Source organism: Elgaria multicarinata, chromosome 1 (assembly GCF_023053635.1).
Source record: "Elgaria multicarinata webbii isolate HBS135686 ecotype San Diego chromosome 1, rElgMul1.1.pri, whole genome shotgun sequence".
Lineage (NCBI taxonomy): Eukaryota > Metazoa > Chordata > Lepidosauria > Squamata > Anguidae > Elgaria > Elgaria multicarinata.
Window position 1 is genome coordinate 524,646 of NC_086171.1, and position 25,489 is coordinate 550,134.

A 25,489-nucleotide genomic window follows, 5' to 3' on the forward strand; every position below is an offset into this window, starting at 1 on the left:
CGCCAAAGCGGCGCACCGCTGACCTACCCTGCAGGGTGGTTGTTGTATGCGCCTCTCCCTGAGTAAGGACTACACTGCAAGGTCGTTGTGAGCCGCTCTGCCAGCCCCCCAGCCGTATTCAGAGCCTCTAACCGGCAATAACGGGGCGGGGGGCAGCGGGAGGAGGAGAGAGAGGGGCGGAGCCCCAGGGGGCAGCGCGGCTCTCCGCACGCCAGCCCCGCAGTGCAGTCCGCTCTCAGCGGGCAGGGGCAAAGGCGCCACCTTTGAAAGAAGGCCCCTCCCACACCCCACACGAGACCAAAGACACCCCCCACAAAACCCCCAACAGTCCTACTCCCCCCGCCCCGGGGGGACGGACAGGCGGCGGCCTAATCCCAGCACGGCTGGAAGCCGGAAGTCCCCTCCGCCGGCGCCGCTGGGCAGCCCCCACTTCCGGCAAGAGGAGGCGGGGCGATGAGCAAGGTCTCCTGAGACCGGAAGGCGGAAGTAGCCCGTCCCGTCGTCCCCCGCGCGGGAGGGGGTAGGGGCGGAGCTCTCCGCAGAGCCGCCCTCGCGTATGCAAATTAGGCTCGCGTGGGCGGGGCCTGCTGAGAAGGTCGATGCAGCACCAGCAGGAGGAGGAGGAGGAGGAGGAAGGCTAAGCGGGGGGAAGCAGGCGCCGTCGCGCAGGCCGGAGTCGCACCGGTGCAGCGGCCTCCATCCCTCGGACATGCGGTGGTGGTGGGGGTTTGCCAGGTAAAGGCGTCTGCGTCCTCTTGCTTCGGGCGGAGGAGGAGGAAGAGGAAGAGGAAGAGGGGGGGCTACGGTTAGCGTGGCATGGACCCCCCCCCACGCGCGCCTCGGCTGCCTGGAGTGGCGCTGCTCGCGCGAGGCGTCCCTGCCCCGAGGCGCCTCCACTTGGCTGCCGCCGCTGCGCAGACTCTCCCGGGGACTTCCCCTGCGGCCCCGCCCCGCGAGCCGCCCCTCCTTCGCTGAGGACTGGCGCCTTGCGTGACTTTCGAGGGCAGAGGCCCTCTGGCGGAGCGGGAGGGAAGGGCCGGTCCGCGGCGCCCCCTGCCGGCAGGGCTGGGGAAAGGCGCCCTCGCGGGGGCTGCAGGTCGTCCTGCCCTGGCGGATGTGGCAGGCGAGGACAAGCCAGGGGACGAGGAAGCCCATGTGGCCGCGCGGCGGGGGAGTGGGGGTCGCGAGTCCTCTGGCAAAGCCCCGCGGAGCTGGAGCGCGTCCAGAGGAGGGCAGCCAGGATGATCAGATCAGGGGTCTGGAAAGGAAGACCTGCGAGGAGAGACGCTGAAAGAACTGGGCCTGCTGAGCCTGGAGAAGAGGAGATGGAGGGGAGGCATGAGAGCGCTCTTCAAGGACTTGGAAGGTTGTCCCACTGTTAGGCAAGTCCTTCGCCCCAGGGACGGGATCCCCTCAGCCCCGCAGCACGACTCCACACTTCAGCGACAGAGGGTTCAAAAGCGCTTTATTGATTATTAATCAAGGTCTGGTCTCTTGAAGGCGAGCAGTCAGACAGAGAAGAAGGGAATTCGGTAAAGCATTTGTAGCCTGCAAAGGGCAGAGCCTAGGAACAGCATGAACCAATCAGAACGTAACACTGGGGCATAACGGTCTTCCTAATCTTTGCTAAACAACCCCGTTGCTCAACTGTAAACTAACCTTCGTGTTGGAGACAGAGGCTCTTGTTTTTGGTAGGTAAGACAGACACAAGACGACACCCTTGAATACGTGGCGCCTCGCTTGCTACATAATGGCTGCTTCATAGTTTCCTTTTTAAAATGGAGTCACTTATGCTAACAACACAGAGGAGGGCCAGGATCATTACAGAGTGCATAAGGGACTCAAGTTACAGGAAGCCAGATTCCAGCTCAAGATCAGGAAAAACTTCCTGGCTGTTAGAGCAGTACGACAATGGAACCAGTTACCTAGGGAGGTGGTGGGCTCTCCCACACTGGAGGCCTTCAAGAGGCAGCTTGACAACCCTCTGTCAGGGATGCTTTAGGGTGGATTCCTGCATGGAGCAGGGGGTTGGACTCGATGGCCTTGTAGGCCCCTTCCAAGTGTACTATTCTATGATTCTATGATCTGCAGACTGGGCTTGTGAAGAACTTTCTGTGACCAAAACACTCCAGAGAGCTATTCTGGCCCAGCCAGCATAGCTGGGCCAGTGCCCTGACTCAGTGGGCCAGGCCGCACGACAGGATAGCCCATGCAGGGTTAATTTACTCTCGAGAAGTTGCAGCGCATCCTCTCCCTCGACTTGGGGTTGTCGCCTCATGCGAACGTGGCCATTGGTAGTTATGTGAGGATTAAACAATCCCTGCATCGGCCTTCAACAGACAGTGGGTAATGCAAGGCTTGTTTGACCCTCAAATAAGCCTTGCCGGCTAGGTTTGTGTGGCACAACCCTCTGGGTCGAAACGGTGGCCAGCGTAAGCTGCAGCTCCTTCAAGGCAAATGCATCCTCGATGGTGCCGTGTGGCCCAGGTCAGGTTGCAGCAGCTGCTCACTCCATGTGCTTCTGCACAGCTGTGTTCTCTAAATGGGCCCCCTTTGCTGGGGAGGGGCAAAGTTGGGCCAGGCTGCCTTGGGACCTCACCCTACCCCTTCTCTCTTGCAGGTCTGCGGGCCCCCACAGCTCCCCGAATGCTCCGCCATGCTTTGCCTGCTGCGCCTCTGGGCCCTGGGCAAGGGGAGCACTGGCCCCCGCAAGCCTTGGGTTGGGATGCTCCCGGCCCACTGCTGCACGGAGAGGACCACGCCACCACCAGCCCCACGGCTGCCTCCAGGGCCCAGCAGGGATTCCCCGTTGCAGAGCCCTCAGCAGGAGGCGCGCTGGACGGCCCCCCACCCCCAGACCTCCATCAGCAGGGAGCGGCTGTCCCACAACACCTTCTTCACCATGAAGCGGCTGCTGGAACGCTCCCGGAGCGTGGGTGAGGTGCTGCGCTGGCTCTCGCAGAACCCGGGCAAGGTATCGGCTGGCCACTATGCCATCGCCTTGCACTGCCTGGGCCGCTTGCTCCCCCAGGGCGGAGGCAGCCCCCGGCCCGCACCCCTCCTGGAGCAGCCTGACTTCCAGGGCCTGAGCCGGGCCGTCGCCAGGGGCTGCACCACCTTCGAGGACACACCCCTGGTCCGCTGCCTCCAAGCCGCTGCTGCACTGGGTGAGCCCTGGAAAGGGGTGGGGCTGGGGGAAGGCCAGGCAGAGAGGCTGGGCAGGGCTGCTGGGGGAGGGCAAGGGGGGAGCCCCCTGGGCTGAGGGCTCTGCCGGGCCCAGGCAGAGCAGTGCGGCTTTGCCGGGACAGCCTTTGGCCGGCTGCGCTCCTGGCCTTTGCCGGGCTGCTTGTCCATCTCCTGGGCCCTCCTCTCTTGTGGGCTTTCGGCAGGGGCCGCGGGGAGGGCGGGAGCAGTCTCTGGCCACGGCCAGCCCTTGGCCTGCCTGGCTTCCAAAGGGTCCTGCTGCAGGCTGGGCCCAGGGCGGTTCTGCTAACCCCTGCTCTGCCCCAGGCCTGCCTGGCGACTGCCCCCTGGTGCAGGCCCTGGAAGAGGAGGCCCAGCGGCGACTGGGCCACTTCAGCCGGAAGGACGTCTCGGTGGTGCTCAGCAGCGCCATGCGCCTGCACCCAGCCGCCCCGACCCCCCTGGTGCAGCACTGCCTGGGCCGGCTGGAGCGCCAGCTGGGGCAGGAGCGGCGCCCCCAGACGCTCTTCCTGCTGCTGTCCTACTACCGCCTGCGCGCCACGGACCGGCCAGGCGCCCAGCAGCAGGCCGTGAGCAAGCGCCAGGCCCTCCGCCTGGTGTGCCACGTGCTGGGGCAGCTGGAGGCCGCACGTGAGCATGAGCTGGGACTGATCGACGACACGCTAGCCCTGTGCGGCCAGGAGGCCAGCAACAAGGCCCTGGAGGCCATCTTCAGCGCCCCCCTCTTCTACAAGAACCGCCAGGAGCGCTTTGTCCGCAGCATGGCAGGTGGGTGCAGCGCGGCCCCCTTTGCCCCTCTCTGAGCCCCAGGCCCTGGCCGCTGCAGCAGCTATGCTCCGAGTTGGAAGGGCAGCCGGCCCTTGTCTTCCGTGCGGCGCCAGCTCAGCCCCGGCCCTCTCCCTGCAGACTGGTTCCCCGGCAGAGCAGATGGCCTGCCCCCTCTCACCATGGCCCTGGTAGCCAAGTACCTGGCCCGGCACCGCCTGCGGGAGCCCCCGTTGCTGGACAGCATCTCCCACTTCTTGCTCAAAAGGATGGACCAGTTGGACAGCAAGGTGAGCAGGGGAGAGAGCGGGAAAGGGCTGGCTTTGGGAGCCCTTCCAGAGAGGGAGGGAGACCCCCAGGCAGCCCAGCCGCCTCGCTGAGCTGATTTGTCGTTGCTGCAATTGGGACGTCGCTCTGAGCCTCTGAAAGAGCTGCAGGGTCAGAAGAGGCCCTGGTAGCTCCAAGGTCTGAAGCTGCAGCAACAAGGGCTGAGACCATCCTTGGAGGCCTGGAGCCTGCGGAGGGCTGTTGTTTGCACACGCCTCTGAGGATCTCCCACTGAGCCCCCTTTGCATTTGCAAGGAAACGCCCGCTCTTGAGGGGCCCTGGCGTGCCCCCCCTTCGCTGCAGGATTCACTGCACTGCCCGTCCCACCCAGAACAAGGGGCCTCCTCCCAGGGAAGCGTGCAGTGGGTTGCAAGCCTCCCTCCCTCCTTGGAGCTCTCGGGATGGAGCAGGCTCAGCGAGGAGGAGGGGTGGCTCAGCGAGGAGGAGGGGTGCCAGGCGCGGCTGCGGAAAGGCTTCTGGGGGCTCAGCAGCTGGGCCTGACTCTGGCGCCTGCCCCACAGGTGATCCAGAGGCTGGTCTTCCCCTTCAGCCGCCTGAACTACCGGCCGCCCAACCACCCGGAGCTCTTTCCCCTGCTGGAGTCGGTGCTGGAGCGGAGGGCCGGCGCCTCGCCCCTGGCCGCCCTCAACATCCTGATGTCCCTCTTCCAGCTGCGGCACTTCCCTGCGGCCGCCCTGCGTCAGGTCTTCTCCCCCGCCTTCCTTGGCAACGTCACCAGTAGGTGCTTGGTGGTGGTGGTGATGGGGGGGTGCCGCTGAGGAGGCCCCTCCCGCCCCAGTTCACCCCCTTCCTTCCTTCCACCCTCTCCCAGGCATCCCTTGTGGGCTGATCGTCCGCCGCTACCTCTCGCTGCTGGACGTGGCCGTGGCCCTGGAGCTCCCCCAGTACGAGGGCCCCCGCCTTGACCCCCGCTACCGCGTGCGCGTCTTTGACAGGGCCCTGACGGCGGATGAGGCCAACCGCAAGTACAGGTCAGGCGCTCCTCCGTGCCCCATTCGAGCGAGGGCCGGAGGTCGGGGGTGTGGGAGGCAAGGGCCTCCAGGGGAATTTGGGGAAAGGGAAGCCTTCAGAGCAGGAGTGGGGAACCCGCCCTCTAATCTGGCTGGACTCTGACTCCCATCAGCCCCAGCCAGGGGTGATGGGAGAGGAGTCCAAGGACATCCGCAGCCCCCTGCCTCGATGTTGGAAAGAGGAGGGGGAGCCATGGGTCGGTGGGACACGATCCACGGAGGGCAGGGTGAGAACCCAAGCAGGAGCTAGGTGGATAGACATCGCCTTGGGGAGCCACGCGATGGACCGGCAGTATTAAAAAAAAACACCTTCGGGAGTAAATATACTCAAGTTGCAGTTGCCCCCGGATCTCTTGGGGATGCTTTCTGTGCAATAGCCAAGCAGGACGTGGCCCCTGTCCCCTCTCTGCCACGCCTGACCCACGAGCTGCAGGGGACACGTTGGGCCCACGGGACGCGCGTGTGCTGCCCGCTGGGAGTCTGTGCTGATCTCTCCCCCCCCCCCCCCGGTCTTTTCCATCCCCAGCTACAAAGGCCTGGTGGGAGAAGCTCTCCGGCAACTTGTGGGCAGAGAGTGTTTCCGGCAGGATGAGGTGCTGCCCCCAGGATATTGCATCGGTGAGAGAGGCCCCTTGAGGCTGCCATCACCCACTGGCGGGGGGGACACGACACTCTGGGTCTGAGAAGGGCTGGGACGGCTTTCCTAAGCGGGCCTGGTTTGCAGCCAGGGCTCAGCCCCTCCGCTAGCCTTGCTGGATTGGAGCAAGCGTTCAGCCCCAGCATTCTGTCTCCAGTGATGCAGGGGGGAAGCTGGAAGACTCGGGCCACAGAACGGGTTGCCTACTTTGACCCCCTCCCCGTTGCCTTTCTCTTCTGCAGATTTCCTGCTCTGGATCAGCCCTTCGGGCCCTGGGTTCCCACGCGGATGTGTCCCAGGCTCTTCCGAGGCCATCACCACCACCAGCGTCTCCACCGCCATGCAGACCTTCCCCTCAGAACTGCAAAAGGGGCCTCCCTGCAGCCCGGAGCCAGGGGCCGTTCCCATCCGGAGGGAGAGCCTGGGCCCGCTGCCCCCCACAGACCGCCATGGCAGCCCGAGCACAAGCACGTTCTCGCTGAGCAGGCCCACTTCTCCGGAGCGCTCCCCACGCAGGGGCTGCAGCACAGCTGGCAACGTGACCCCCGCCCACTGCCCCAGCCAGGAGGCGGGCCGGCTCCTTCCAGGCCCCCCGATCTCCCTGCCCCTGTCCAGAGTGGAGGGAGCAGCCCACGACGGGCCACAGGAGGCCCAGGGCGTCCACAGGTATCATCTGTCCAGCCTTTCCGGGGTTGTGACCAGGGCGGGGAGGTGCCCTGTTTGGCAAACGGTTTGAGGAAGGGGGTGGGGATCTGCACTGGTCACTGCCAAGAGCCCCCCCCCTTCTGTCCACCCAACTGGGGGGAGGGGGAGTTACTCCACTGGCCTCCCCAGGCCACTCAGTCCGAGGCGGGGAAAGACCGGACCGAGGCCTGGGCGTTGCTCCCCCCACCGGCTCCAGGCCCAAGAAGAGCTCCAGGGAGCCTCTCTGTGGGCCAAGAAGGGATCGCAGGGGCGGTTTGCTCTGGGTCCTGCACATGCTGGGCTCCTGAGCAGGCCCAGAGTGCCGGCTCACTTCCGTCTCTTGGGTGCTGAAGTGCCTTGCTGATATTGAGCTCTAAAGCTGCCCCCCATATGCTGTATTTTTGTGCTGCTGGTGCCCCCCACAAGTTGTCTCCCCCCCATAAGTCCCTAATCCGTGTGGGAAAGGAAGGAGGAGAGGCTGGGACATTCCAGTGGAAGGACAGCCCCAGCCTTGGCCCCTCAGGAGGTGGGCATGGCAAGTGCCCATGGCACCTCTGGGGCTGGGGTTTGAGCTGTGGAATGCTGCTCTGCCCACTCTCGGACACGGACACACGCAACCCACAGCAGCCGCAGGGGTTTTTGGGAGACTGCTCCAAGAGAAAGGCTGACTCCTGCTCTCCCCCCATCCCAGGGTGGTGCTGTCCGTCAACGACAAATGGCACTACTGCCAGAACTCGTCCATCCTGGTGGGCTCTCGGGCCATGCGCCACCGGCATCTCCGCCTGCTGGGCTACCACCTGGTGCAGGTAACCGGGGCGGGCTGCCCCGGCGCAGGGCAGGCTCCCGGCACACGGGCGGGCGTCTTTTTGCTGGGGGTGGGGGGTGCCCGGGGAGGAAGGGGGCTGCCGTTTCCGTCTGGGGGAGGGTGCCTCACGGCCTCTCTGTGTCCTCCTCTTCTTGGCCCCCACAGCTGCCCTACGTGGAGCTGGAGAATGTGAGCGGCGTCGAGGAGGCCAAGCAGTACCTGTGCCGGAAGCTGAGGGAGCTGCAGTTCTGAGCGGGCGTGGGGGTCTGGCTCACCAGGGTGAACCATGTCCTGGGGAAAAGGAACGCTTGGCTGGCTGAGCCCAGGGGCACCCTCAGCTCTGCACGGCGGAGCCCTTTCCTCCCCTCTCCACATCGTAGGGGCTGCAAGTTCGGGCCCAACTGGGATAAGGAAGGATAAAGAGACTTTGCAATAAACGGGTTTCTAGCCACCCGCAGGCTTCCTCTGCCCCTGTGCACGGCCAGCCGGCCTCCGCGCCAATCCTCCTGGCTCCGGCTGCCCCCAGGAAGCCCCAGCAGTGCGCAGCGGCGTCTTTCTTCAGCCTGCCTCCGCCTCTCTGATCTGGCTCGGTGCCAGCAGGTGGGCAGCCGGGGCACACAGAGGCCCAGCCCTGCCCACTTCTCTCCTTGGCCCCCCACAGCAGGGCACCTGGCAGGGACAGAAAACACCCAACTCTGATTTGTAATAAAGCCATTTATTGACATGTTAAATTAACCTCTTAAATAAAATCATGTCATCCGGTGAGCAGCTGAGTCTTCTCAGAAGGGGCGTGTGCCCACGGGGGGGGGGGCTGTCTTCGCGGGACAGCGCTGGTGAAGGCGGGAGCTCGTGGGTGGCTCCTGTGGGTGGATTGGGGAGGGGCCTCTCCACAGCCCGCCCGCCCATCCTTGGGGAAGGGCCGGGCACGAACGGCAGCGTGAGGCCAGTCGGCTTCTCCTCTGCTGACGCCAAAGGCACTGGGGTGCAAGGCGGAGGGTGGGTGGGCCGTGGGCGCAGTCCAGGTGGCGGAGCTGCCCCAGCACCTGGCAGCCCTTTCGTCCGCACCCTTCACACGGGCATAGGCATTTCGTTGTACTCGTCCACGCCTTCCCTCTCGTCCAGGATGGGCTCTGCCTCGGCTGCGTCCAGCTGGGGAACAGAGAGGCGTGCTGAGGGGTGGGCAGGCGGACGGACGGCACCCCACCCTCCCCACCCCGCAAGGGTCTTTGGCCGGGAGCGGCCTCCTCCGGCCCCAGAGACCCACTTACGCATTTCATCTCTCGCTCAGTGAAGAGGCGGCTGAGCAGGCACATGCGAAGCGGCACGGTGAGGATGAGGATGAAGGGGAAGGCCAGTGAGGCCACAGTCGACATGACGGCCCAGAGCACGGCCAAGCAGCCCAGCTGCAACAGGGTGAAGAGGTGCATGCGCACCGTGCGCACCTGTGCAAGCACAAGGGGAGATGTCAGCACCCTCCCCGCTGGGGGCTGGCTGCCTTAGGGGAAGCCACGCCTATCCCAGTGAGCCACAACACGTGGCAAGCCAGGGTGGGGCCGGGGGAGGTGGCCCGTGCCACGGCCGGCCTTATACATGCCCATGCGAGCCGCCTGTGCACAATGCAGCCACACTTGGAATCAAAGAATCATAGAATAGCAGTGTTGGAAGAGGCCTACGAGGCCATCAAGTCCAACCCCCTGCTCAATGCAGGAATCCACCCTAAAGCATCCCTGACAGATAGTTGTCCAGCTGCCTCTTAAAGGCCTCTAGTGTGGGAGAGCCCACAACCTCCCTAGGTAACTGGTTCCATTGTCGTACTGCTCTAACAGGAAGTTTTTCCTGATGTCCAGCCGGAATCTGGCTTCCTGTAACTTGAGCCCGTTATTCCGTGTCCTGCATTCTCAGATGATTGAGAAGAGATCCTGGCCCTCCTCTGTGTGACAACCTTTAAGTATTTGAAGAGTGCTCTCATGTCTCCTGTGCAAGGCCTCAGAATGGATAGGGTGCGTGGAAAGCGGGCACCTGGCGATGGGAACGCTGCCACACCTCCATGCGGCGCAGAAGCCGTGGAGAGAGCGCTGTCTTCCTCCCGAGGCTAGAACACGCGAACGGGACCGGCAGGAGATTCCGGGCAGCCCAAAGGAAGCACTTCCTCGGGGGCGCAAGATGCCCAGCGGTGTGGCATTTGAGGAGGAGGAGGAGAGGCCTGGGGCTGTTTGCCACACAGAGAAATGAGCAGATTGGAAACGGGGGGGGGGGGGGGGACGGGACCAAAAGTGCAGTGCTAGGCAAGTCTACTCAGAAGCAAGCATCACTGGCTTCAGTGGGACGGACTGGTTGCGGGGGGGGGGGGGGAAGCACCACCACTGCTTCCCCCAAAGGGCTGCCAGCCACCTTCCTGTCCAGAGCAGAAAGGGGCAGACCAGCTGCAAGGGGCAGAGCCAGACCCCCGCCCTCCCAAGGGGTGGCTCCCTGCAAGGACAGGGGCTCTGGGGTGGGGTGGGGTGGGGTGGGGGGAGGGCTGCCTACTTGGCCGCCGGGTTTGGGGCTGCCTTTCCTCCTGGGCCAGCCTGGGAAATGCAAGGGAGGGAAAAGGTCCCAGGTGGGCCTCTAGCTGAGCAGCCTCCGCACCAGAGCGCTGGCGCAGAAGGGTGCAGTGTGCCGGCTGCTGCCGGCGTGGAAACGGCCCGTCGAGGGGCGTCCTGCTGGGAAAGGGCCCCGTGCTCCAGGCTCAGGGTGGCGCCGGTGCCGCCACAGCCCAGCGCCCCCCGCCCCCACCAACAGCACACGCTGCGGAAGACCCCGGCTCCCCCTCCCTCCCTCCGCCGGCCGGCCTCTGACCTTTTTGACGTAGGTCATGTCCGGGTGGTGCTTGGGGGGCATGAGCAGCAGGTGGAGGCGCTCGTAGAACTGGATCCCGTTCAGCGAGGTGACTCCCATGTAGAGGAAGATCCCAAACAGGACGGCCAGTGGGATCTTGCGCAGAAGGTCTCCGATCACAATGGAAAGGCCTGGGGGGGGGCAGCGGGGGCGGCTCAGAAGCATCACACCGAAGACAGGTGTTTGCAGGACCCAGCCTCCCTCCTCCCACCCAGCAAGGGGCAGAGGGGCCAGACCCCTTGCTCGATTCCTGCGTGATGCGGGGGGTGGACTAGATGGCCTCACAGGCACTTCTGACTCCTGCTCTTCCAGGGCCCTCTCCCTGGGGCTAAGGCTGGACACCAAGGGTGGTGGTGGTGTGGGGAGGGGCAGGTGATCGTCTCACTGTGGCTGACGGTGGACCTGGAAAGGCAGCTCAGGGGGGTGGGGGTGGGGGCAGGTGGGTCCTTCTGAGTTTTCATACTTGGTGGGGAGGCAGGGATTTGAGGCGCAGGGCAAAAAGCTCAGTCGTACCACAGCCAGGGCACCCGGTCTGGTGGGGAAGGGGGGTGCCCCTTTGGGCTGGGCTGGGGAGATGGGGCACGTGGGGGTTGGGGGTGCAGACAGCGCAGGGTCGGGGACTCACCCACCAGGACGGCCACCAGCAGCCCGGTGACCCGCTGCTCCTTCACCTCCTGGATCTTGGGCTTGTCCCCCGGCGCCACAGCCTTGCTCATGACGGTGAGGGCGTTGGCGTGAGTGACGGAGCGCACGGTGGCGGCCGCCAGCCAGGGCAGCCCGAAGAGCGCGCAGAAGCCGCCCATGGCCACGATGAGCAGCAGGTCCAGGTGGAAGCCGGAGCCCTTGCGCAGCTGCCGCTCCTTTTTGCTGATGATCAGCCTGCGGAGGAAGGGGGGGCGGAGCAGGCAGGCACTCACTCGGGGATCGGGGCCCCTTTCCCTTGGTCCTCCTCCCAAGCCGATGGCTCTGGGCGGGGGGCAGCCTGGCCTCCAGGCTCTCCGCCCACCCGATTACTCCGGCCCTCCACCACCGACCCAGCAGAAGAGACCACCCCCCACCCCTGCGTTCCTTACGTAGTGATTTGGGTCTCCATGAAGATCAGAATGAACACCAGGAGAGCTGGGAGCGCGCTGGACGCCATCATCCACACCGGGAAGTCGTGGCGGTCGCCCAGCGGGTTGATCACCCAGCCCCGCTTCTTGGGGTCTGTGACAGAGAAGCCGTGGGGCACCGAGAGCTTCTGTGGGGGGGGGGGGCGGATGAGCAGCAGGGGAGAAGGAAAGGAGGGGCGTGAAGGAGGACAGCCACACGCAGGCAGGCAGCAGCCTTCGAGTGAGCCAGACCCCCACCCCCACCCCCACCCCACCCAGGGCCGGTGCTACCATAGAGGCCACTCAGGCAGCCGCCTAGAGCGCTAAGGTAAGGGGGGCGCCGAACGCCGCACCCGGAAGCTGCTCTCCCACAGTGGCTCTGAGAGGGCGGCTTCCAGGCACACCATTCTGAAGCCGCCCGCCCGCCTCAGTGTCCTGGCTTCGCTTTGGCTGGGCGCCCACTCAGCCAAAGTGAAGCCACACACCCCACCTACCCCAGCGTCCTGTCTTCGCTTCAGCTGGGCGCCCACTCAGCCAAAATGAAGCCACGCTCACCCCCACCCCACCCTGGCTTCACTTCGGCTGGGTGGGTGCCCAGCCAAAGTGAAGCCAGGATGCTGGGGCGGGCGGCTTCAGAACGGCGCACCCATTCTCTCAAAGCACCTTCCGGCCGGGCGCACCATTCCAAAGCTGCCCCACCCCCACCCCCACCCCAGCATACTGGCTTCGCTTCGGCTGGGCAGGTATGATGGCGCCCCACGCCCATGTACGCTGGGGTGGGGGTGGGTGGGTGAAAGCAGCTCACTTGCCTAGGGCGCAAAATAGTCTGGCACCGGCCCTGCCCCCACCCCTGGCATGATCCGCCCAGGCCAGTCCTGCCCACACTGACTGGCAGCAGCAGCGGCAGGCAGGATTCTTTCCCAGCCCAGCCTGGAGATGCTGCTGGGCTCGAACGGGGGGGGGGCAGTGGCATGCCAAAAGGGGGCTCTGCCACAGAAGCCCCGCCCCGCCCTCCGCAGATGGCTGGCACAGCCATGGAGTCCACCACTGCCTCGCTGGGAATACAGCTCAGGGCAGAAGTTCACAGCCGGCCACTGGAGCCCCGGCCACCTGTCCCGGGTCGGAAGGGAACTGTCGAGGGGGACGTGGGTGTTGGAGCCTGGAAGGGGTGATCAGCCCACTTCCCTCTGAGCGCACCCACCCACCCACTTACCTGAGTGTAGGTGTCCTCGGTGCTGTAGTCCACCAGCACCATCAGCAGGATGGCAATGGGCACCCCGAAGTCGCCAATCACCCGCCGAACCTGCCCAGAGAGATTTGCTCAGCCGCAGGCAGGCTGGGGATCACCTGATAAGCGCCTGACTAACATAAGGAGCCTCTGGGCATGTGCAGAATTCCCCCCCCCCCGACAGAGACCATCCCACCCAGGGCCAGCAGGAGGCGGTCCCTTCACAAAGGCGCTGCTCTTCCCGTCCGGCTCTCGCGCCCGCCACCCACCCACCCCCCGGCCCTCCCCCGGCCACGCACCCGGCCCGGGAAGAAGCGGCTGTTCTTGAACTTGCGCAGGAAGAAGGCAATGAAGAATGTCCCGGCCATGAGCACCAGCGAGAGCAGCGCCGTGTTCGGCTGGCCGGTCACTTTGGGAGACGCTTGCCTGGCTGTCCCGTTCTTGGGGGCCGCCGTGACGTCCTCCACCAGGGCGGCGCTGCTGTCGTTCGCGTTCACGCAGCCGTGGAGGGGGTGCTCCTGAAAGATCTGCCCAGGGAGGGGGGAGGAGGAGGGCCGAGAGGGGTGTTGAGTCCCATACGTCACAGGGAAAGCCCACCGTGAGGGCAGGGCTCCACGCCAGACGCCAAGGCTGCCCGTTCTTTACGCACGGCACCCTGTCCCCCAAATCCCCCCGGGCATTCCTTTCCTGGCCCTCTCAGCCCCTTCCCGTGCCCCCGCCACAATGCCAGGCCCTCCCGGCCTGTCCCCTCCCGGCCTGTTTGAGCTCCTTAAAAGCCCCCCACGCCACGGGCAGCTCTGCCCCACTCCTGGCCTCACCTTGATCAGTTTGTAGAAGGTCTCATAGATGAAGATGAGGGAGATGAGGAAGGCAAAGATCTCCTGGGTGAAGCGGGAGACGAAACGCACCAGGAAGCTGCCCTCAAACGCCACCATGACCAGCACGATCACAATGAGCCACAAGCCGATCCAGACGCGGCCCACCAGGTAGTCCAGCCCTTGCGACGAGCAGAACTAGAGGGCGGCAGAAAGGGCTGAGTGGCGTGGGCGCTCCCCACGCGCCCCTCCCTCCGGCCTCCTCCTGTGGCGGGGGGGGCAGCGCCAGGGCCTGGGCTGGCCTCGTGTGCAGGTGGACCCCTGAGACCAGCCCCCGGCCCCTCTGGCCCGCCTTGACCAGAGGGGTGGCCTACGTGGCTCTGCCGCGGCCTCAGGCGGGCCCTGCTGCTGGAGAGTCCTCGGTCCCAATGCAGGTACTGAGGCATGGGGGTGAGGGAGAGAGAGTGGGGAATGGCACCGGCAGCTGTGGAGATTCCAGGGATCTTCAGGCATCTGGGAAACCCAAAGGGGAGCCCCCCCCCCCCGGCACTCACCGTGAAAAAGGCCTCCTCGAACACGAGGAGGGGCCCCGAGAAGCCAATGATGAGGAGCGGCTGAGCGCCCAGCAGGCAGAAGAGGATCCCCTGCACCGAGGTGGAGATGATCAGCTCCGAGACCCCGATCAGCCCTCGGGTCTTCTCTCCTGGAGCGGACGGGACGGGGGGGTGGGCGGCAAGGGGACCATGAGGCACTGCCCAGCAGAGGCACCGACCCCCAGGTCTCCCCCCGCGACCCCCATTGCACCATGTCCTGCCTCGGGGGTCCCTGGCCGATGGCTGCCTGGCCACTGTGTGACCAGAGCGCTGGACTAGAAGGGCCTTGGGCCTGATCCAGCCTCAGGGCTCTTCTGATATTCCATCGCCATGCCGGCAGGGAGGATGGGAGGGTGAGCCTCTCACCCAGGCAGTGCCAGCGCTCGTCCAGGCACCCCCACACCTTCGCCAAGCCCCCTCCCTCACTCACCCAGGAGCCCTCCAAAGGTGATGGCGGGCGACAGAGCGGCAAAGTAGATGAAGATCACAGCAGCCAGGCACTGAGGGTCCAGGGCATCCCGGAAGTCGCTGAGGTACTTGGGGTAGCGCCGGCGGACATCGCGGACCAGCCCCCCAAAGGGGCGGCCCGTGCGCTTCAGCGGGTCACCCTCTTCGCCTTCCTCTGCCACCTTCAGCTTCAGCAATGCTGGGCAGACACATGGGAAGCGATGGGATGGGTGTGCGCGGGGTGGGGAGGGTCCTCCTAGCCTAGCCCGAGGTCTGGGTAGAGGGGTGGGGGTTGTCCCCTCGGTCCCCTCCCAGAACCCTGCAGATCCCAATGGGGCGGATCACGCGTCACCATCCCCCAGAATGGGTCCAGCGGGCTTTTGCAGCAGGATCAGACCCCAGTGCAGCACGTGGGAGCCCAGGGAGGTGCCCTGCAGCCCGGGGACAGCATGCTCCCACACTGGAAGCCTCCGGGGAGCCCACGGCAAGGGCACAGGGGCTGGAGCCGCCTCTCCCGCTGCTGCCCCCAGCAACTGGCAAGCGGGGCAACTGGCGTTCATGGCTTGTCCTCCCCCCTGGAGGTTCCAGGACTTGTAGCCACCGGCGGCTGTAGCCCTTCGGTCGCCTGTGGGTCTCCAGCCAACGCCCGTCACGCCCTCTTGGGGGAGGGAACTCCACAAATAAAGGAGGGGCGCAGGGCGAGGGCAACCCACCGCCCGTGGCTGTGCGTGTGCTTAGCTAGGCTGGCTGAACCGGCACGGAGCACGAGGTGGTGGTGACCTCGCAGGGGCCCAGCAGCCCGCGCCGTCGGAGCGTGGCCCCCACTCGCCTGCACAGGTGAGCGCCTTGACGGGCGGCCAGGATCGAGTGTGGCCAGGATTGAGCCGGCCCCCCAACGCGGGAGGGTGAGAGGCTGGCTACCCACCCACTCGCCCCTCGGCCCTGGCTACCTTTCTCCTCGGGCGATTTGGGTTCCGCGGCGGCCCCCAGCAGCATCAGCCGCCGCTCCTGCTCCTCCCGGCGCCGCAGCATCTCGCGCTGGAAGTGGGCCACGCTGCGCAGGAGCTCCTCGCCCTGCACCTCCGAGGGGGGCAGGACCACGCTGCAGTCCAGGAACTCGTTGATGGCGTGCAGGAGGTCGTGCCGGTCGTCCGCCAGGTAGGCCGCCTCGTGGAATTGCTGAGGGCAGATGGGGCAGGCTGAGCGGGGGCCTCTGGCGGGGCAGGCCGTGGGGGGTGGGGCAGGGAGCAGGGGGCGGTCATGCGCCAGCCACGACGAGGGCTGCTGGGACGCACGGCCGGCGAGGAGACAGGCAGCGCCTACCTTGTCGGACATGAGGGTGGAGATGGAGCGCCCGATTTCGTGGTAGTCCATGTTGGCGCTGCTCGGACCCAGCAGCACAAAGAGGAAGCGCACCGGGACGGGCACCTCCAGCACGGCCTCCAGCTGGGCGGCCTCCTGCAGCCGCACGAACGCCATGGTGGGCTGGTCCAGGAACTCCACAGAGCCTGCGGGGTGCAGGGGTGGGTGAGGGCGGGCGGGCGGGCACCGCCTGCGACACGCCACAGCACGCCGACCCCTCACGCCCTGCCACCCAGTCCCAGTCCTCCCCCCTCCCCCCCAGCCCCTCTCCTTACCCACGAGCACCACGGTGGCCTCCGCGTTGTCGGGGATTTTCTCCAGCAACTTCAGCTCATGCTTGGACTTGGATCGTGTGATGTTGCCAGGCAGCGCAGGCGACACGACCTCCCTCTGGGGGGGGGGGGCAACCAAATGGGCATGAAGGGCGTGGCTTATAGGGGGCAGGGGAGCCGGCCGGTCGGGGAGGTGGACAGCTGCCGGAGGCCTCCCCTGCCCGCACCCCTCTTTCACCAGCACACGGTGCCTCCCATGGCTATATGCGCTTCCCGCCCTTCCCGACTCTATGCGTTTTATTCAGGAATTATCCGCGTCCCCTTCAGTAAAAACAATCAGCGCAGAGCACGTGAAACGGCCCCAGGGGAGATGCAAACAGCAGGGCAGCAAAGACTCCAGAATGAAGAAAGCCAGAGCCAAAGTTGGCTTCTGTCCACACAGGACTCCCTGGGATAAGGAAGAGGGAGAGCCGCTGACCACCGCGTTTCTGCCCTCCGCTGTGCTGATGCCCGTTCCTCACCCCTCAGACGCAGAGGGTCCGGGGCGGCGGGCTCAGGGAGAGGGGCAGGAGAACCCTGCAACCCTTGCCTTCTCCCCCAGCCTGTATGTTTGAGCCCAATTCAAGGTGCTGGTTTTGACCTATAAAACCGTACGCAACCCAGGAGCTCAAGACCTGACAGAGCGCCACTCCCGACATGAACCTCCCTGTCTGCCACACTCATCCCCTGAGGCCCTCCCCGAAGGAAGGCTTGGAGGGCGGCAACGGAAGACAGGGCCTTCTTGGTGGCTGCCTCCCGGTTATGGAATACTCTCCCCACTGAGGTCCGCCTGGCACAATGCTGCCATTGTTTTGGTGCCAGGTTAAGACCATTTGAGGGCATAAGAGAAGAACATTCATGGTTCCTGGGATTTACTACCGATTGTTTAAAAGTGTTACATTTCTGTACGTTGGCTTTATGTCACGTTGTTATATTGTATGTCGCAATACAAGAGTCACACTCTGCCCAAAGAGCCCCGATCGGCGCAGAAGCACAACCAAGGGCTGGGAGCGCAACCAACGCCTGGGAGGGGGTTAAGGTCTCACCTCCTTCTCAATGTCCACCCGGGTCTCGTGCTCGCCAACGTGGCCCCCGATGAGTGGGTCGGTGACCGTCGGTTCCGCCCCTTCTCCGACGTGGTTGGCGCTGTGGTGGTGGCCCAGCAGGGAGCCCAGCGAGCCGGCGGAGATGTTGCGGGGGAAAGAGAAATCCTTCTCGTCCGAGGGGTGGCTGCAGGGGAGGAAACACCCCCCAAAGCCCTGAGCCGATGGGCGTCTGCTGGCCCCTTCGGTCCCCGGCTGCTCCCAGAGCCAAGACCCCAGATAGCAGCGTGGAGGCCGGGGGGGCGGGGCAGGGGGGCTCACAAAGAATAGTCAGGGCGTTGCCCCCCTTCCGGCCCCTGCTGTGCCGGGGAGAGAAGTCCTCCCCGCTTAAGGGAGTGCCCTGCGCTAGACCAGTAGCCAGACCAGGCAGGGGTGGTGGGGGCGCCAGCTGGGCTTGCGGCTGCCTTGCCCTCCCCGGGGTGAAGCGGTGCCTCATCGACCTCCAGCCCCCCTCACGCCTCACCTGTGCTTGAGTAACAGCGCCCGAAGCACGTTGGCGCGGTCCTCGGCACGGATCTGGTCAGAGATGATCATCTGCTCCACCACTTGGTGCGCCACCCCCGGCAGCGTCTTCTGGTCCAGGTCGAGAAGGACGGCCCCTAAATGGGGGAGGGGGGAGAAGGGAGGGGGAAGACGGCCGTTGGCCCCCGCCTGTGCAACACTCCTTGCTCGGGGGTGTGGGGGGAGGTTAGGGTTGTGCCCCACACTCAGGCATTGCTTCCACAACTGCCCAGGTGGCCTGGCACATGTGACCGAACGCAGAACTCCCCAGGAGGGAATACAAGGCCGGGGTGGGGGCGGGGTCTCTCCTCCGCATGTAGGAAGAGCAGAGGCCCCTTCGCCCCTTCGGTCCAGCACCCCCTACTCAGAAGCGACTGTCTAACGCCTGCTCTCCTTTCCCTTTCAAAGGAGCCCCAACCCTGCAGGGACGGTGGCAAGAGGGGCGCAGATCCCCCTCTTCTGGAACGCCCACTGTGAGACTGGGAATCCCCAACACCGCTTGTATAACAACACCCCCCCCCCAAAAAAGAGGTGCCTTGTTTTCCTGACAGACAGAAGCTAGGCGCGTGTCCCTCCTATGCCAGGAGGGGGGACACATTTCCAAGCGCTGTAGCCACGAGGAAGTCACTGGCATTTCAGGGCATCTCTTAAGCAAAGATCCCACAAACGTGGCGGTGAGAGACCCCTGCAGCCCACGACAGCCACAACTCCCCGCTGCCTTTCCACGCAGTTCCCCAAATCCTCCCCCAATCCCCCACCTCCGGCCAAAGACTCTCTCCTGAGTCCACCCAGCTGCCCTCCTCCCCCCCGCAAGGGCACGATCCTTGGCTTGGAGGAACCCTGAGCCCTCCCTTGAGTGTCTCCACTTGTGGACATGGGAGCTCCACACAGTTCTCCCTGTTGAGCTCACTGCTTCTCCTTAGGGGGAGGCTCTCCCTGCCCCCCGCCCCCCCACAGAAAGAAGCATGAACAAGGAGCGCATCGTTGAAGTGGGTGTTCACGAAAAGCTTCCCTGCCCCACTCCCACCCCCTGGGCTCCTTTTGGCTGGAGCTGTAAGCCCCACACCAGGAGAGGGAGTGGAAGAAGAGCCCTGAGGCTGGAGGGCTCCGTGGGTTCCGTGGAGGCCGACGAAGACGACGCCTGTGGCACGTGTGGCACGGAGACGGAGCAGGCCCCCGAGAGCTCTCCCGAGGGCGTGCAGGTAGGCAGGGGGCCCTGGCTGGAGGGGGGGGGCGTGAGGCCTTGCACGCATGCCCCCTCTTGACTACTGTTTTGGGATTTTCACGTGGCAAGACCCTTCCATGCTGGGCTGCCATGATGCAGCCATGGAGGGGGGGGGGGACTCCTCTGGGTCTAGGGCCGAGACCCCCTGCCCACTCGCTTGCCTACCGTGGGACAGGGTCCGTCGCAGCTCCAGCAGGCTGCGGAAGGAGAGGGAAGCGACGTGCGGCTTCCCCCAGCGATCCGTCTCTTCCTCCACGTCCTCCTCAAACTTGATCCAACGGGCCGTCTCCTTCCACTGCATCTCCTGGTTCTTGTCCACGATCAGCTCGTTCAGCTCCACAAAGACCTGCGCCGGAGGGGGGCCGGGGGGGGGGGGAACGATGACTCAGAACCCGGAGGGGCCATGGGGGGGAGGGAGCTTCTGGGGCTGCCCTCCCTGGTGGGGGACCCAAAGGCCACGCAGAACAGGGTGGCTCCCTCCTCCCCAGTCGCCCTGTGTCAGCCAGGTGGTGCAGAGCGAAGGCCTCCAGAGGACTCGCGCCAGCCAGTCAAGCCGCGTGCGGGGGGGACGGGGGACAGACCTCCGCATGAACAATCCTGGGCTTGACGGAGCAACCTCCGGACGCTTCCGAAGGCAGAGCCAGGGGCTCATGAGCGCGGCATCACCCTTCTTGCATCGGCCAGCCAGAGGATCCTGGGAAGCCAGCAAGCGGGACCCGAAGGCCCCCCCTGCCCCCCGCTGCCTTCAGGGCCGCAACACCTGGCGCCGCGCTCCGCCTGCCGCTCCCTCACCTCGTGGGGCCGCCGGTCTTGCTTGCGCTGCCGGGCGCTGGTCTCCTTGCGGTCCTTGCCGATGTGCACCACTTGGCCCTTGGTGCTCTTGCGCACCAGATGCCTGCGCACCCCCGGGACGTCCTCGAACCTGTGACCTGTGGCGGAGAAGCAGGAGGCGCTGAATGTGGCCGTGGGGGAGCACGGGCGACGGGGGCTGCCGGTTCCCAAGGGGGCCTCGCCTGGTCCCCAAGGGGGCCTCGCCTGGTCCCCCACATCCCTCCCCCCCAGTACGAGCTGCCTTAGCGCCCTTCTCTAGCGCAGCTGTGCCCGCATCTGCAGGGATCCGGCTGCGCGCCCTGCCTCTGAGGAGGCGCCCTGCTCTCTCTAGCCCACAGGCGACTCTGAGGCTCAAAGGGGCTGCCAGAGGACACCGTGCTGCGCTCGCTGCAGCTGGTGGAGAGGGCCGGGCGCCCTGCAGTAGCAAAGCCCATGCCGCAAAGTAATGCACCCTCGGCAGTGCCACCGCTCCCGTGAGGGAGGCCGCTGCTCCCGCTTGCGCTAAGAACGGAAGAGCCAGTGCCTCGTCCCCAGCGCATGCAAGCCTCCCACAGCGGAGAGGCCCGGGCGCCCTGCAGCCCCCCACCCCCGTGCCTGGGGCTAGCTGAACGAAGCCCCTGCCCTCCCGCACGGCGCTCACTCTTCATGTAGTCCAGGTCCGCAGAGGCCAGGGTCAGGGCCTCCGACTCGTCCGTGGGCACCTTCTGGTACCGGGCCTGCTCCACCCCGGTCATGCTGCCAATGCGCCGGCGCTCATGGAGGTTGTAGCTGCGGTGGCCAGCCTGGGGCTTGGCGAGGGCGCGTCCGGGGGAGCCCCCCTCGGCCAGACCGGGCCCCTCCACGCCCCCCGGCCCTTCGACATCTGAACTGTGAGGAAGATGCCTGACTCAGCAAGCGCGGCCCCCCGCCCCAGAACCCGTGTGTGTCCCCCCCAACACATACCTCCCACGCAGGAGCGCGTCGAGAGAGCCCGCTCCACCCACCCCCCGCCTGAGCTCATCGGAGACCCCGGGGAGCGCTCCCGCTCACTCACTCACTCACTCACTCACTCACTCACCCGCCCATCTTTGCCCCCTTGGCAGGCAGGGAGCCCCCGGAGTGCGTCGGGGAGCTCAGGGGCAGCGTGGGGCTCACCGACCCCTCTGTCCGCCGGTCAAGACCATCGTCCTCCTGCAAGAAGAACTGAGACAAAGCGAGGGGGGGTGTTCGCCACAGGGGTTTCTGGGTTGTGTGCGAGGCCTCACCCCACCCGCCCCCAGCCGGGCCCCCTACCTACCTGCACGCCCTCGGGAGAGCTCCCGGTGAGCAGGAGGCCCTCGGGGGCCTGCTCCGTCTCCGTGTCACAGGCGTCGTCTTCGTCGGCCTCCTCCTCCTCCTCCTCCTCCCCGCCCTCGGCCTCCTCCTCGATGGTGGGCGTCTCCCCGGGGACGGAGGCCCGGGGCCGCTGCTTCTTGCCTTTCTTCGCCCCGCCCTTTTTCCTCCGGGCATCGGAAGGGAGGTGGCTGGACAGCGGATGGTGGATGTGGTGGGAGGACTGGCGGTGGTCTGGGGGAGAGCCGGCGGTCGTCAGGGGGGGCTCCTTGTCAGGGGGCTGGGTTTGCCCCCCCGGCCCCCGGCTCCTGCCCACATGCCACTCAGAAGGAAGATAGGCCATGCAGGATCAGGCCACGGCAGCCGTGCAGGCTGGCGGGCCCCCTGGAGGAGCCCGTGAGGCTGGCGCCACGTCCTGGGAGCGCACAGGGGAGGCGGGCGGACATCGACGGAGGAGCCATTCGCCAAGGGGGGGCAATTTCCCCGGGGCCACTGCCTCACCACCCTAGAGGCCTTCAAGAGGCAGTTGGGCAGCCCTCTGCCAGGGATGCTTTGAGGTGGATCCCTGCATTGGGCAGGGGGTTGGACTCGATGGCCTCAGAGGCCCCTTCTGACTCTGCTATTCTGTGATTCTGTGACCAGCCAGCCCAGGGCTACAAGAAGCCACCCGGGGGCACCAACATGGGCACTTTGCCCGTCCCGCTGTAGCACCTGCTCCCCCTGCTGCATGGAAAGGGCCCATGCCGTGCCCCTCAGTCACGTCCCCTCCCAGCCTCGGCTGCTTCCTCCGTGCCCAGGGCAGGACACGCTGCCACCCCCTGCTTCCATCTTGGCCGGCCGGGCCCCCCACAGCCCCCCCCACCTACACTCAAAGTCCTCCTCGCTGTAGCTCCGGCCAGCCTCCTCCACATTGCGCGGGTGCGAGTCCTGCAGGATCTCCTCAAAGCGCTCCACCCGCAGTGCCTTGCTCAGGTCCTTCTCCTCCTCCTGCTCCGGACCCCCATACAGGGGTGATGCAGGGCTCGGCCCGTCCTGCTCAGGCTGCAGAAGAAGCAGAAGCGAAGAGGTGGGAGGAAGATGAGGGCCGGGCGCCGGCAGAGAGCGCCACGTGCCGACTCCAGCCCCCGGCCACCGCACGGAAGGACGGGGGGCTCTCTTGGGAAGCCAAGGCAGGGGCAGGGAGCCCCCTCTGTCCCCTGGAGACTCACCCAAACCGGAGCCTGAGCATCACCCACACATGCTGTGTGCTTTTCTCATGCAGGCGGGTGTCTGAGGGAGGGGAGGGTTAACTCGGGGGGCCATGAATCCCTTTTGCCAGAGAACACGCAACCTGGACGCACAACCTGGGCTAAGCTGGGGGGAGGGGGGAGCACACACCAGTGCCCCTGCGCGCAGCCCCCGGGGAAGGGACGGGCCGAGGCCCGGCGTAAAAGGAGGCGGGAGCATGCGGAAAAGCCCCCTCCCCGCCATGTGCCAGGCTGCCTTGTGGGATTGGCTCGTGCCTCCCTCCCCGTGGCCAGAAGGGGAGAGTTTAGGGGGCTCGCAGGGGCGGGAGCAGCCCCCTCCCTACCTGAGCCATGCTGGGGAGCCAAGCCAGAGCTGCCGCCGCCGCCGCCACCGCCCGCCTGCCTGCTCCTTCTGGCTCTGCGCGGCGGCTGCAGCGGCGTCGGCGTCTCTGCCGGCCAGGCGATTTATCCTGCTCCGCTCCCTCCGGAGCCAGGAAGGTCACGGCGGCTGCAGGAGGGACGCCAGGCAGCGGGCGCCGGCAGGCGGCTCCATCCCCTCCGTGCCACTCCAAATATTGACGGACAGAGGCTCTCTTTGCGCTGGCCGACAGCAGTGCAGATTAGCGGAGGGGGAGGGGGAGGAGACAGCCCCCCCTCAAGGTGACAGCGCAGCCGCCGCTCCGGCAGAGGGGAAGGCAGCCGAGGGCACCCCTCCATCCCTCTCTGCGGGGGGGGGGGAGAGAGGCAGGAGCTGCAGCCTGTCTCCCACCCCCAAAAGCCACAGGTGGGAAGCGGGGGGGCTCCCTGACCTCCCTCTCCTTGCAGCCCTGGATGGGGAGGGGAAGGAGGCTAAACATCCGCACCCCTCCCACGCGCACTCCAGGAGTTATTTATGCTACGCTCCAAGGGGGCGCTGGACGTGTTGGCGAGCGTTGCTCGGGGATGGGGCCATCCGGGGGCACAGGCCCAAGCAGTCGCCCCCCCAGCCGCCACTGATCCGGCCTTGGAGCCCTGGAGTCCCCCCCCCCACGCCGCCCCCAGCCAGGGAAGTCCCTCCTCCCCGACTTCTTCCTTCCTTCCTCTTCATTGTTACTGCCAATGCCATCCCCCCAACCCCATTAAATATTAAGTAGCCCCATCAGCGGGCCTGGTGCTTCGCAGAGTCCAAGAGGCCAGGTCCCTGCCCCGAGGAGCATACAGGTCTAACATGAGACCCGGGGAAGCAACGGCGGGGTGGGTGGGGGAGACACCCCAGGAGCAGTTAAGGTGCAGTGGTTTCAGTTTATTTATTAAATATATATCCCATCTTTTCCAAAAATGAATAAAATAAAGATGAAAAACAAAATCTTAATTAAAAGAACACATAAAAAGAAATCAATCAAAAACCTCACAATAGAAGAAACGCCACCAAACCAAGTAAAACCCCTTCCGTAGCAGAGCAGCTTCCGTGCCGAAAGCTGGCGTGAATGAGAACCCCTTGGCCTGCCAGCCCCAGAGCCGGGGAGCGGCCACCGAGAAGGCCCTCCTTCACGCCCTCGCCAAACGCGCCTCCGAGGGCAGCGGGACCAAGAGTGGGGCCTCCCACCCCCCAGGCAGCCTCACGGAGGGCAGAACCAGCCCCACCAATTGCGCCTGGAAGCGGACCGGGAGAGCCAGCGAAGGGCGTGCAGCCAGGCAGTCCCCTGCTCCCTGTGACCGGCAGTGCTCAGCAGCTGGGCCCCGGCACTCTGCCCCAGCTGAGGCTTCTGGGCAGTTCAGCCTGCTCCAGCGAGGTTATGGGCCTAGTTAGAGGGGTGGGGGGTGGGAGTGGGAATGCCCCTGGCAGGAGCTCCAACCAAGAGACGTGAGGCTGCTCCCCCCCCCCCCACACACACACTTTCTGGAACGCTCCATCCTGTGATGGAGGGGCTGAGCAGGGGTAGCTGGTGGGGGTGGGGAACTCAACCCTGAGGCAAACTCAAGCCAACACACACACGCCTCACGCTGCAGCCCATGTCGGCCCCTCGGTGCAGTGGTTTTCCCGCCCCCAGCGCTGCTGCCTGCCCCACCTTGGAAAGGGGAGGTGTGGATTTCAGGGGACAGCCGCCCTCCGGCCCTCAGTGCTGCCACAGCCACCCCCTGCCCCCTTCTGCTCAGCTACCATGGCATGGGAGGGGGGAGCTGGAAGAGGTGGGCTGGCATCATTACCTGGGAGCAGAGCAAGAAGTCCATGGCAGCACCCAGGAGGAGGGGGCAGGCCAGGCCAGGGCGTGCGTGGGGGGGGGGAGACCCACGGCGTGCAGCCTCCTTCTCCAAGGCTCTCCTTCTCCTTCCTGGGTCACGCAGCTGCCGCCTCAGCAATGGCGGGCTGTCCACTTGCACGGAGGCAGCATGCAAGGGGTGAATCATTAACCCAACTGTTCGGGAGAGGCAGAGCGGCAAAAAGAGCTGCCGTGGGGTGGGGTGTGGGTAGGATGCGTCCCAGGGGGCAGAGGAACGGTGCCCAGCAAAGGAACGCTCCGCCTTCCCACGGCCCGAGAGCTCTGACTTCGGGGGGGAGTGGCGTTTCTGAAGCAGCCCAGGCCCTTGGGATCAGAAGCACGTCCAAAGTACTGGGCTGGATCGGAGCAGGGGCCCATCTAGTGGCCAACCAGCGTCCCCCCCCCCCCAACTGGGAAGCCCAGAAGCAGGATGTGGGGCATGGAGGGGAAAAAGCCCTCCTTCGGCTCAGCCGCTCTGCTCCCAGAAGCCCCCTGGGCCAGCCTGCTCCACCTCATCCGCCCACCTCTGGCTCAGGGTTTAAGCCTCCTTTACGCCCCACCTGTCGCCAAAGCCCCCTTCCCACACACACACACCCCTTCCGGGCTCCCTTGGGGGAGGAGAGGAAACAGCACGGGCCGGAGTGGGGAGGGGGAGGGAGAAGCCCCCTGGGGGTCTTGGGGCCTGGGGCACAGATGTCTTGTTCTCAGCAGCTGCTCCACTGGGGGCCTGGACTGGGGTCCTTGGCCTGCAACGTAGGGGCTGTGGGGCTCAGCGAGGCCCCTCATGTGACAGGGCTCCACCTGTGCTGCTGATGGCTGCGTGAGAGGCAGGCGTTCAACTGGTGAAGTCTCCCCCATACCCTTCAAGTCAGGAC

At 65.6% G+C, this 25,489-nt stretch overlaps 2 protein-coding genes across 4 annotated transcripts in view; one reads left to right on the forward strand and one right to left on the reverse strand.

Moving 5' to 3' along the window:
* The first annotated feature begins 564 nt into the window (after positions 1 to 564).
* On the forward strand, positions 565 to 8,218 carry FASTK (Fas activated serine/threonine kinase). Of its 2 annotated transcripts, none has more exons than XM_063121577.1 (10): positions 565 to 735; positions 2,621 to 3,167; positions 3,511 to 3,972; positions 4,111 to 4,259; positions 4,818 to 5,034; positions 5,129 to 5,288; positions 5,854 to 5,945; positions 6,207 to 6,630; positions 7,340 to 7,454; positions 7,619 to 8,218. In XM_063121577.1, exons 2-10 carry the CDS (start codon positions 2,657 to 2,659, stop codon positions 7,703 to 7,705), a joined length of 2,217 nt encoding a protein of 738 aa, XP_062977647.1. In that variant the 5' UTR covers positions 565 to 735; positions 2,621 to 2,656; the 3' UTR covers positions 7,706 to 8,218. The 2 variants fall into 2 exon arrangements, with proteins under 2 accessions (XP_062977647.1, XP_062977653.1); XM_063121583.1 differs by having other exon boundaries at positions 566 to 735; positions 2,621 to 2,936.
* Positions 8,219 to 8,313: 95 nt separating this feature from the next.
* SLC4A2 (solute carrier family 4 member 2) overlaps positions 8,314 to 25,489 on the reverse strand; it is a 39,828-nt gene continuing 22,652 nt past the window's right edge. Inside the window, exons 1-22 of one of the 2 annotated variants that reach the window (XM_063121551.1) lie at positions 24,562 to 24,661; positions 22,015 to 22,189; positions 21,114 to 21,382; positions 20,895 to 21,019; positions 20,478 to 20,704; positions 19,799 to 19,935; positions 19,172 to 19,352; positions 17,744 to 17,879; positions 17,224 to 17,407; positions 16,142 to 16,256; positions 15,828 to 16,012; positions 15,455 to 15,683; positions 14,488 to 14,703; positions 14,019 to 14,167; positions 13,468 to 13,662; positions 12,949 to 13,176; positions 12,635 to 12,724; positions 11,404 to 11,570; positions 10,956 to 11,209; positions 10,292 to 10,461; positions 8,722 to 8,895; positions 8,314 to 8,602 (exon numbers count right to left, since the gene is read on the reverse strand). In XM_063121551.1, the coding sequence (XP_062977621.1) occupies positions 8,522 to 8,602; positions 8,722 to 8,895; positions 10,292 to 10,461; positions 10,956 to 11,209; positions 11,404 to 11,570; positions 12,635 to 12,724; positions 12,949 to 13,176; positions 13,468 to 13,662; positions 14,019 to 14,167; positions 14,488 to 14,703; positions 15,455 to 15,683; positions 15,828 to 16,012; positions 16,142 to 16,256; positions 17,224 to 17,407; positions 17,744 to 17,879; positions 19,172 to 19,352; positions 19,799 to 19,935; positions 20,478 to 20,704; positions 20,895 to 21,019; positions 21,114 to 21,382; positions 22,015 to 22,189; positions 24,562 to 24,585 (3,711 nt within the window). In that variant the 5' untranslated portion in view covers positions 24,586 to 24,661 and the 3' untranslated portion in view covers positions 8,314 to 8,521. Of the gene's footprint in view, positions 8,603 to 8,721; positions 8,896 to 10,291; positions 10,462 to 10,955; positions 11,210 to 11,403; positions 11,571 to 12,634; positions 12,725 to 12,948; positions 13,177 to 13,467; positions 13,663 to 14,018; positions 14,168 to 14,487; positions 14,704 to 15,454; positions 15,684 to 15,827; positions 16,013 to 16,141; positions 16,257 to 17,223; positions 17,408 to 17,743; positions 17,880 to 19,171; positions 19,353 to 19,798; positions 19,936 to 20,477; positions 20,705 to 20,894; positions 21,020 to 21,113; positions 21,383 to 22,014; positions 22,190 to 24,561; positions 24,662 to 25,489 lie in introns of those variants that run through there. The other variant, XM_063121544.1, reaches the window with a different exon arrangement.

Coding starts and splice junctions, on each gene's coding strand:
- FASTK (XM_063121577.1), top strand. CDS start 2,657: ATGCTTTGCCTGCTGCGCCTCTGGGCCCTGGGCAAGGGGAGCACTGGC. Junction 5,946..6,206: donor GCCCCCAGGATATTGCATCG/GTGAGAGAGGCC, acceptor TCTCTTCTGCAG/ATTTCCTGCTCTGGATCAGC. Junction 6,631..7,339: donor GAGGCCCAGGGCGTCCACAG/GTATCATCTGTC, acceptor CCCCCATCCCAG/GGTGGTGCTGTCCGTCAACG.